The sequence below is a fragment of the Megalobrama amblycephala genome, linkage group LG2, assembly GCF_018812025.1.
Source record: "Megalobrama amblycephala isolate DHTTF-2021 linkage group LG2, ASM1881202v1, whole genome shotgun sequence".
NCBI classification, from domain to species: Eukaryota; Metazoa; Chordata; class Actinopteri; order Cypriniformes; family Xenocyprididae; genus Megalobrama; species Megalobrama amblycephala.
The window spans coordinates 57,044,917-57,056,456 of NC_063045.1; the positions used below are offsets into that span (position 1 = coordinate 57,044,917).

General features: G+C 37.5%; 1 protein-coding gene across 1 annotated transcript in view; it reads left to right on the forward strand.

The window, feature by feature from the left end:
• grk3 (G protein-coupled receptor kinase 3) overlaps positions 1 to 11,540 on the forward strand; it is a 63,309-nt gene that overhangs the window by 28,633 nt on the left and 23,136 nt on the right. The window contains exons 3-10 of the mRNA XM_048181132.1: positions 5,818 to 5,891; positions 6,138 to 6,239; positions 8,563 to 8,637; positions 8,783 to 8,844; positions 8,941 to 8,992; positions 9,096 to 9,187; positions 9,275 to 9,374; positions 9,466 to 9,544. Of these exons, the coding sequence (XP_048037089.1) occupies positions 5,818 to 5,891; positions 6,138 to 6,239; positions 8,563 to 8,637; positions 8,783 to 8,844; positions 8,941 to 8,992; positions 9,096 to 9,187; positions 9,275 to 9,374; positions 9,466 to 9,544 (636 nt within the window). The remainder of the gene's footprint in view (positions 1 to 5,817; positions 5,892 to 6,137; positions 6,240 to 8,562; positions 8,638 to 8,782; positions 8,845 to 8,940; positions 8,993 to 9,095; positions 9,188 to 9,274; positions 9,375 to 9,465; positions 9,545 to 11,540) is intronic.

Sequence of the window (11,540 nt, forward strand, 5' to 3'; positions counted from 1 at the left end):
AGTCAGCATAATTTTTACATAATTTTGAAGCAAAAACTCTAGTCTACAACCTTCAATACCCAAAAGTCTTGTGAACACAGATTTAATATACTTTTATTGGCCTTATATCAGTGACTTAAGTTTTTTGTTTTTTCAGTAACCACGCATAAACGTTATTCCTTCAAAAACACAAACATGTACACACATGTTCCTCACATATTATGGTAGCCTAGTTTGTGCTGAATACAGTGTAATGACACTTTTGTCATTTATATGTTTATGAACAACTGAAAAAAGCACAAATGTCAGGGCATGTCAAAACTTCTCCAGGCCCCAAATCAGCCTCAGACTCCAGAGGGTTAGAGAAGAAAAACAAAATAAGGAACATACCAATGAAGGAACACATTGCAAACAACAAAGAGTCGTAGCATCAGCAGCAAAGGTATGAAGAATTTGCAGATGCTGCGCGAGGGATTGCGACATGACCGAATGCTTGATGTCGTCAGAGATTGTAATTACAATGCGCTAAATGCTGTTTGTAAAAAGAGTTGAGTAACATTTTTATAAGGCGTTTGTGGCCTATATTAACATTCTGTCATTGTTTGGTGACTGTTACGATGCTGTTGAAGAGCATTTACATCCAGAGGTAAATAGTTACTTAAAGTGCTTGCATATATTTTGTGTATGTACATTGAGCACTATTATATGATTACTGTAATGCTAATGTCAGCAAGTTAGTTTTTATTTGGTGGAATACATTGTTCTCATTTTCTGTGACATACTGTATATCAGGGGATTGAATAACATGAGATTATTGAACGAGAGTTTCACTTTGATCTGAAGAAGTCACACTGCCAGTCATTTCAACACACTGTGAATCAAAAACAAATTTCTTACACTATTTGTTGATTTTGCAGAGTGTGACAGAAATAAAATGCCATATGTGCCACCAGAAAATGCCACCTCTTCTGTGTGCGCAGCATCTAGGTATAATAATAATATTATCTGCTAATACCATAACATTAAATCTATTTGGTTTTCATTTGTGAAAATGCGGCCAATGAGACTTGCACTTGGACCATAGTGCAGCCCACTGGGAAAAAATGTTGAGAACCACTGGACTAGTGTCTGTGAATATTAAACCGCAAAAAGACTTTAAATATGAATACTGCATGTTCTGTGCGCAGGAATGGCTCAGACGCGTGGTTACATTTACCTCACACACACTGAAGCACATGTGACGCTCGTGGTGTTTTCAGCCTCTGCTTCCTCACTATATGAGGATATGAATGCATGAACTTCATCTCCAGAGCTGCTCTGAGAGTCACTTCATCAGCATTTTACCATTTTGAGAAAAATTGTCATATCATAAACGCATAGATCCTCAAAGGTCTTCACGGCAACCCGTCAAAATTCAAGTTTGGTTTACCTTTATGAAATTGTGACAAATATATTACTGTTGCACAGTGGAATTCAGCTACGCCTCAATGTAGTAATAATAATACTAAGACTAATAATAATAAATTATTATTAAAGCTCTGTTTTTCAGCACTTTGTTTGACAAAAAAAGTGTTTAATATATGATTAAAAGAAATTGTTTTATGCCTTCATTTGATTGCCAGAAAGATTAAAATACACAGAATTTTTGAAAAAACAAGAACCATTTCATAGAAATGTTTTTTTTAAAGAAAAAAAAAAACTTTTTGTTCTTTTTATTATTCCATTTGGTTAGACATGCTTTTTGATTATTAAAATTGCTTAAACCTTTAAAATGGAATCCAGAAAACAAAAAACAAAAAATGGAATTTGAGGGGAAAAAAACACATTTCATAGGGCCCTAAAAATGTAAATTCTGTTAATAAATTGATGTTAAATTGTATAAGTTTCATGATTTCATGTAATTAGTCAGTTTTTTTATTACTAAAACTTAATTTAACCATTAAAATTGAGTCCAAAAATTAAAATGGGAAAGGGGAAATGGAATTTGGATTTCATAGGGCCCTATGCATTCAGATCCGGCATTCATAGCCCATTTTACTTCCTTAATGTGGAGAAAAAAATAAAAAGAAAACTGTAAGCAGTTATATTTTCAATATGTATACAAAATATACATTACCATAATATAAAAGTTTTTTTTTTAATTATATATTAATAAAATACATATACATTCTATATTTTTTTTAAATATATAAAAAATATAAATATATAATTTACATATAACAGTTTAAATGCCTAATTAGCGATTTGGCAGTTTTGATTTAAAGGTGACTTTGAATCAACACAGGGGCGAAAACAAATAGTGCAGATTCCTTTAAGACCGACGTGTAATTATTCCCCAGCTGTATTTATAGGGACTCTCATTGGATTTCCACTGGATTATGGTACTGATGACTTTGTGATTCAGTGACGGTCCTCACAGATCTCCTGTGCTTCAAGAGGAAGCACACGCTGAGTGGTCTGTCAGCAAGCTTACCCCACCTGTACTTGGGCTCGAGTGAGAATCCTGCAATCAAGGAGGGAGATCGCTTTGTGCATTCAAAGTGCGATTAAGGGTAATCCATTAACTCCGTGACGTAGGCCTCATCCTCTTCAGCGTGATTTTTATATCTATCACTCACCTCCTCATTCCTTCTCAGAACGTAAAGATGAGGAAACCCTGGCCTGAATTAGACTATTTTATCCGCGAATTTCAATTGATGTGCAGTCAGTGTGTTATGTGTGGCTTATCTGACATTTAGAGCTGGAACTGTTAGTTTAAACCAGTTTTTATCTGCCTGTTGAGATATCTCATTTCTCATTTCATCTCATTTATATGAATGCCATCTGATCAATATGTTTTCACTGTGATCCATGGCTGCATTTTCATACATTTGTGTCCGTGTCACCGGCCGCTGGGTTTATTCCTCTCTGGATTGTATTTGAGACCTCCTGACTCTACACTGCAGACAGCAGGAAAGGGAGGAAAACAAAGATGAGTGTCTGAGAGATAACAGAGAGGAGGAAGAGGACGGCGGAGAAGATACTGAGAGGAGAAAAATTTTTGCTGAGAGGCCCTTATTAGTTTCGCTACTACTATTCACTACTATTGCTCATACTTGTGGGTCTGATTGTGATATGGACATAAATTATATCTCAAATCGTGTGGAAAAGAAGTGTGTGAGTCCTTTTCTAAAGGAAAGGAAAATGTGCAAAAATCCCATAGACTGACATTGAAGGAGGTGCTGAGTGAAAATTATATCACAGTATATTACTACATCATTGTAACCGTAATGCCCATTAGGTCCCATATCATTTCAGCTGATCGTTGTATTATTTTGGTGTAAATGTTCCTCAGTTCATGCTTTCTCCTTTTTTAACTACAGTGATGACAACATGAAGCAGCATTCACAGCCAATTTTACTTCATTAAAGGGGACATATCATGAAAATCTGACTTTTTCCCTGTTTAAGTGCTATAATCGGGTCCCCGGTGCATCTACCAACCCAGAAAACGTGAAAAAGGACAACCCATTAACTTTTTGGCAAGCCTTTCTCTGCAAGCATATGAAAAAACGAGTCGCTTAGATTTCTCTCCCCTAGTGACTTAGGAAGGAGAGCTTATTATAATATTACTGCCCCTTAATCTGCACGTTTACACCCACAGCGTCATCATTTTGTTTTTGCAAACGAAAACGGTGTACCAGTTCTAACTCCATGGCAAAAGTCAGAGCAAAGCATGCTAACTGTTCTGTCGTTGGCTGCACAGATGTGCACAGAAAACTATTTAGAGTCATTTTGGCTGCGTGAGATTCTCCAGCTTTGTTGTTGTTGAGCAAGTTGTTGTGGAGTTAAAGCTCCACCTCTTTTGAAAAGCGGGCAGGGAGCAGCAGATCATTTGTATTTAAAGGGACACACACAAAAACGGCGTGTTTTTGCTCACACCCAAATAGGGGCAAATTTGACAAGCTATAATAAATGATCTGTGGGATATTTTGAGCTGAAACTTCACAGACACATTCTGGGGACACCAGAGACTTATATTAAATTGTGTGAAAAGGGGCATTAAGCATTTAATGTGATGGATTTATAAAAATAGTAGGACAAGACATGACTTTATCCATTGTGTATTGATTGGATTGTGGAAAGTAGCAGTTTCAGATCTGAAGATTTATTTGTTTGAGCTGCTTGATCACCCTTGATCAAGTTCTTTTTAATGTGTGTTTAAAACATCTATTACAATACACACACATATTCATTTACATTTAAAAATAATAGTTATATGGAAATGTATGTTTTGTACATGTATTAAAAATATATCTGCGGGGACTGGGTGAGATTAAATTATCACAATACATTACTACATAAACCAAAATATCCATTATGCAATGCAAGTCGTTTTGGATAAAAGCATCTGCTAAATACATAGATGCAAATGATTATGCCCATATAATTTCAGCTGTGTGTTGTATTACTGTGGTGTAACTATAATTTTAAGAGTTTATTTTTAATTCTTTATTTAGAATGAATATGTATAAACCTTGTGCTGTAGCTGCCCAGCAGCACCATGTTTGTGGTGTTATTTTTTTGCTTTTAATCTCCCGGAGGATAATTCCGCTGTGATCCAATTAACACCTGCTCTGCCCTCCTATTTTAACAGTGGTAATCAGCTCACACTAATGCTGCAGGTATCAGAAGCAGCCATGCTCTCAGATCTCAGCGCCCAACGCTAGAACTGTCACGCTAATCCACTCAAACAATGTTCCTTCCTCCTGCATCTTTCATCTGCTCTGTTTATATCACTTGCGAGGGCCATATCACTCTTGACACCATAGAAGTGCATTTCATCCTGTGACTTTTGCCCTGTCTGGTCACCCAATCAGACGCTGAAACAGGCAGCAGTCTTTAACCGAGCCCCGTCCCCTCTACTCATGATGGTGGCCCATTATTGTTGCTATGGGAACAGTCTCAACTTTACCGTCTGTGCTGATCTTCTCCCTCTGTGCCACGTCGTCACCACGTGAGCGCATGGGTTGTTCAACTGGTAACTTCTGCTGTGCTTTGTTGAAAAGCAAACAAGTTGAAGATGAGAAAGGAATTGCTGCAGCTGGCAGGATCGAGTGAAGTGAAAGGTCAAGGTGGCTGTCTGATAGAGGATTTTCTGAATTGGGATAGTGGTGTCTGTCCTGTGATTTAAGGATAATCTTCTCAACAGTAACTAATCCGCGGCCCACTGGTTAGGATGATGTTTTTGTTGTTATCCCTCATTCTTTGAGAGCTTTTACCGTCAGCACTGTACCAGTATCTGCGAGCTAAACTGTTTGGGTGAATCTCACAGAAGCAGTTTGCGTCATATTTTATCCTAAATCAAAAGAGGAAAAATATTAAATTGTTTTGCATAAAAAACAAAGCCTTTTAATGATGTTATTTTCATGACACCATGACAAATCAGGAACTTTCTTTGCAAGGCTGAATGCGTGTTTATGATGAATATCCATAAAATATTGTATTGGTCTATCTTGTGTTTTCTTCACCTCGTGATATTGATTTGGTTATGAAAATACTGCTTTGTTGAAACAACTTCCCCCTTCAAAGCAAATTCTATTATATTTATTCATGGTGGTACAGCTGCTATTTGAGTTGTCTCTTTATTATTTGCCCTAATTATACTTATGTTTACTTTAGCATGAATGCCTTTCAGGAATCGTGCTTTCAATAGGCGTCAATATAGCTACTGTTTTATTTGTTTTATATTTATAATACATTTTCTTGCATTGTGCAGTCTAAAAAGGTCAAAACTTTCCATCATTTATTCTGTTTCACACCTTATCTAACTGATCGCCTTCCTGCCTCTGTTGTCCAGGTTTCCTCTTGTTCAAGGATTTCTGCATGAACGAGATCGACGAGGCCGTTCCGCAGCTGAAGTTTTATGAGGAGGTAAAATTCTTTTTTCTTTGCAGGCAAGCTTCTGTATATTCCCATTAATGTGGCAATTGTGCTTGTTTTTACTGAATTTGTTTGTATTTGACCTGATTTATCCTCATGCTGGTTATATGACCCGCAATGACATGGCTAGTCGACATGTTTTTTTTTTTCACTTCCATTCACCAGAAGAACACCATGTGTCCTATTAAAGAGCGTGGGATTGTGTCTGAGATGATGATAATCTTTTGTTCTTTTCAGATTAAAGAGTACGAGAAGTTGGATTCAGAAGAGGAGAGGCTAACTCGCAGTCGACAGATTTACGACGTCTACATAATGAAGGAGCTTCTGTCGTGTTCCCATGTAAGAATAAAATTTGGCAGATTAGATTATGTCTCTGCCACTTCAGTTCTATTAATTTTGAAACGTGTCAGTTACAGTATCCAATTTAGATCTGCGCCAGTCATGTCAAAGCTTTCTATTTGCTACATGATTATTTGCAAGATCAAATAGTGATCCAACAACTAATCAGTGAAGATAGATGAATGAATATATATATAACTTGTCTAATCTCGTTCACTCAATTGCGTGTCTCATATATATATATATATATATATATATATATATATATATATATATATATATATATATATATATATATATATATATATATGCAATTGAGTGAACGAGATTAGACAAGTTTTTTTTACACAGTATTTTTAAGAAATCCTCAGTGATGAAATACACGACTAGAAAAATAATCTGCAGGTGCATTTGAAATGTTTTAACTAATAATCCTTGTAATGAAATTCATTTCAGCTCTACTTTCTGAGAATGAATTATCATATGCAGTAAAAGACAATACTCAAGCACTGTAAAAGGTTTTGCCACAAACTCAACTGACTGGCCTCTCTCCTGTATGATTTCATATGAGTCTCTCAGACCTTAAGGCCCCGGTATACTACAAACGAAGTTCTTTTTCGTTCTTCGTTTAGGAGTAAAACGAAGTTCGAAATGCTTGACCAGCGATATACTGTAAATGAACATCTGACGCCGCCCACCCTGCTGAGAGCGACGGTTATATGAATATGTAAATATGTGCCATGCACTTTCTTCTCAGTAACAAAATAAACACAACAAAAATGAGAAAACAGCAAGCATTCATTATAGAAAGCATAAGAAAAGCGTCTGATCATAACAGCATAGGAATGTTAGCATGAGCTCTGCAAATTAGCACTCCAGTCACGTCTTCATATAGCTCTTTATTCAATAGATTGCTAAAAATCAAGCAGCTTTACAGTATCAAACATGAAAAACAGTGTTAGTGCCTCATTTTTTTTACAAGCACAACTTCATTTTGTACTATAAAGCGGCTATCCAGTTTGTTCATCTTTTCACCCGCAGAGCTCTTACCTCGTTCGACGCGAATGAAGGCGGAGCCTCAGCGTACACCTCCTATTACGTTATCGTCACTGACCAATGGTAGTACGAAGGTGTTTTGCAGCTGGAGCGAACTTTTCCTGAAAGTTCGCTTTGGCAAGCCGTTTCGAACTTCCAAAAAGAACACAAAACGAACTTCGTTTTGCCCTGATTTTGTTCGAAATGACGTCACATTAGTTCGTTCTTCGATTTCGTTTGAAGTATACCGGGGCCTTTACTGTACAAGATTTATGAGCTTCTACAAATTTTGACCTCCTAACTGAACTCCTTTCTACAAATTGATCATAGAAATAAAAACAGTATTAAGTGCAAACAATAAGTGCAAGCATAATTAAAGTACTCTCTCAGTATTCAAAACCAAATTTTTCTTCAAGGATGATACAGAGCCAAGAGATGGTTACAACTACACAGCCCAGCCTAAGATAGCTTTCATATTGGGAGATATTTGCATGCATCAGGGAGATGCTTTGAAAATGCGGGGTATTAAAATTGCGTATGAATGTGCATGCGTTTTACTTTCGCGATCTCACGTACTCTGTGAATAGGGAGCTCTGTTGTACAGCGAATCCTCCGCCATGGTCTTGTCAGTCATCTCGTCACGTGATCAGTGAACTCTGATTCCTGCTGCACTACGTACGACTTTGCAGCTCATGTTGGATGAGCTGGATGGGATTGAAGCGAACATTATCCAACTGAATGAAATGGTTTTTATTTCTATAAAAAGAAAAACGACAGTGGAGGCGTAATGTAAACTTAGCGGTGGCATATTCTATCCAGCTTTTCACCTTAACCTTTTAATCTTATGATATCTCATCACACCCCTAATATATATTTGAATATTTTGTTATATTGTTGTTTATAGTCATGAACTCTAATATGATGCATGCAAAGGAACATGATTCTATAATGCTTCTTGCTGGAGGGATGATGGTTCTTATTGTCCATTGAAGATCCGGAGACTCCATTCAAATGTTTTCTGTTGAGAAAACAAGACTCCCATTAGCCTCCGTCAGTCTCCAGTTGTAGCTTTTCAGAAACAGGAAGCCTGAATGAACCAACACAATGGCTTATAGGACACTCGAGACCTGTGCGATTATGTCACAGTGTTTTATGTTGTGATAACCAGGAATGCTTAGGAGGTTAATGTCGATGCTTGACGTTTATTCAGGGGAAAATGTTCTTGTTTCTTTAGTGTTTTGACCTCCCTTATCGCAAATGTCACTTAATCTACCTTCCTTTCTCACAGCCCTTCTCTAAGAAGGCAGTAGACCATGTCCAGACTCACCTAGCAAAGAAACAAGTTCCTCCAAATCTCTTTCAGGTAAGTCCCCCAACATGAAATAAAATCTAACCTGTTTTTCCAGGTGCAGATTGGCTTTTGTTAATTTAACGGAAGGAAGTAAAGTGTTTAGATAGCAGGTACTCACAACTGATCCTTATGCATTTGTTTGCTTGCCTTCTTTCAGCCATACATAGTTGAAATCTGTGACAGTCTTCGAGGAAATATCTTTCAGAAGTTCATTGAAAGGTACTACTCATTGAAAGATACTATTCAAATGCACGTTTTTGAGTTTTGTTGCTTGAGAATGATTTTAACATGAAAACCTTTCTCTTTGCCCGATAGCGACAAGTTCACGCGTTTCTGCCAGTGGAAGAATGTAGAGCTCAACATCCATGTAAGTTTTCCCTTGTGTTATATTTACCCAAAAGTTCCTCATGCACCTTTATAAACTTTTGAAATAAACTTTTATTTAATGTTGCTCCTGATTTTGCATGTAGTTGACAATGAATGACTTCAGCGTGCATCGGATCATTGGCAGAGGGGGTTTTGGAGAGGTGTACGGATGCAGAAAGGCAGACACTGGGAAAATGTAAGAGCTGTTGTAAGGATTAAACCAAAAAGATGCTTTTTTTGGGTTAGGATAAAAGGATGTACTCACTTTCTGTGTGTGTCTCAGGTATGCCATGAAGTGTTTAGATAAAAAGCGTATCAAAATGAAGCAGGGAGAAACGCTGGCGCTCAATGAGAGAATCATGCTGTCGTTGGTCAGCACCGGGGTGAGTGACACGTACATGTACACGGACGTACTTATTACTCAGACTGCACAATAACATCTGTTGTACCCTCTCTGTCTTTCTTTATCTGCAGGATTGTCCTTTCATAGTGTGTATGACATATGCCTTCCACACCCCTGATAAACTGTGTTTCATTCTGGACTTGATGAATGGTAAGGGCAGCCATCCTCTCTTCGGTCTAAAGACTTGTTCATGACAATTCCAACATATAAGAAGCATTTTTTTCATACTAAAACTACTTAAATGCCGACACCCAAAAGACTAAAGGGGGTCGCACACCAGATGAGAAGCACCTCGTCACGCCACATGGATTAAATATGAACAGAGTGTAGGCACATCAGTGCCCAGCTGCGACTCAGGACGCCGTTCAAAATCCGCACCACTAGCATAGTTTTCTGTTAAATTACATTATATTTGTCCCAAAAAATGACGACGAAAAACTCAAGGTGAAGTTGGGGAAATACACTGAATTATATGTGGAAATATGAAAATCGGCTGCATGGAGGAAGATTGCAGATTTTATCTGATTTTCAGGTGAGATTCTTAATTAATTCAGTTAACGTATGCTAGAGCTGCACGATTAATTGTTAAAAGATCAGGCTCGCGATTCAAACACTTATGCGATCTTATTCCTAAATGGCAACGATTCTCTTTGTCTTAACCTTTGACAAAATCACACTCAAACATTCAGATCTGCGTTGGCGCTGCCACTGACCCAGAGAAAGCATTTATCAAGGTATGAAACAGTTTGACAAACGGTCTTTTAATAATTCATTAAAATGAATTAAACATTTTTAAATTGACTGCAACAATTAACATTTTCTCAGAACCTCTAGTAAATTACGTTATTTTATTTAGTTGTCTGTTCAGAATTGTGGGAGAATCACAATCTCTATTTGAAACAAACAAAAAAAAAAAATTCATCCTGAATCATGCAGCTCTAATGTACGCTCTGAGGTAAAATGTTCAGTGACTAAAGTTAGCAGCAATTATATTTAATTGTACAGTGAAATCATAACATAACATGCAGTACAGACTTTATCTTAATTTCATAATGTCCTTGGATATATCAATATTGTTGACAACAAACTGACAATAGAATGTGCGTGTCTGGTGTGCGATACCTCTAGACGCGATGCAACACTTCTTGTCCAGTGTGTGACCGCTTTAAGACTCCAAATAAACAAAGCAGAAGTGCAGTGCTTTGGACTCTGTGTTTATAGTGATTTGATTTGATGTTTTGTTTTAGATTCATGAGCATATTTTTGTGCTGTAAATTTGAGTTTTTTGGGGGTTTTTTGGAAAATTTGAGAATCTCACCAATCCAAGCCAACACCAGCCAGTGTGAGATTGTAGAAGGCCATTTAGGGCTCTCATTTTGGCCTTCCTCAATATCTCAATGTCAGCCTGAACATGGGGCGGAGCTTCCTCTTCAGACACACTCACACTTCCTGTATCTTCGCTGCAGCATGGGCCACTTCTCTGAACGTCCTTCTTGATTTGCGAAACAATCACATCACTCACTTCAGAAAAAATGGAATTAACTCTGCAAAAGCATTTAGACACTCGTGAATCCGGTAATCATGTTGATACATATCAGAATGATAAACATTTTCCCAGAATTCTCAGAAATAGACAGTGTTTAAGTGGCTGTTCATGTGACATCTCTTAGTCAAATTACATTAATTAATTAAAAACTCATACTGGCTAGACTGGAAGATCCTTAACCGACCTACAACTTTGATTGGTTTGTTTGTTGATGGTGTCGGCCCGACTAACTTCCAAACAGTGTTTTTGCAAACTGCAATTAAAGGTGGACTCAGTAGAATTTCAAAAACACTGTTTGGAAGTTAGTCGGGCCGACACCATCAACAAACAAACCAATCAGCATTAGGAGGAAAGGGAACGAGCAAGAGGGACATTTGAAAATAAGAGAATAAAAAACTGAAGAACTGCCTGGGTTCGAGACCGACTCGGAGCAGGGTGGTTAAGATTGGAGTGCGAGTGCCCTTTCGAGGTTATGTGAGTAACCAGAGACGTTTTGAAGGCGGAGCAATGAAGAGAGGGGTGGGTTTGTTTGGGTCGATTTCAAATATCAACAATGTCCAACAGCGTTTTTCAAAATCTACTGATCCCACCTTTAAATAT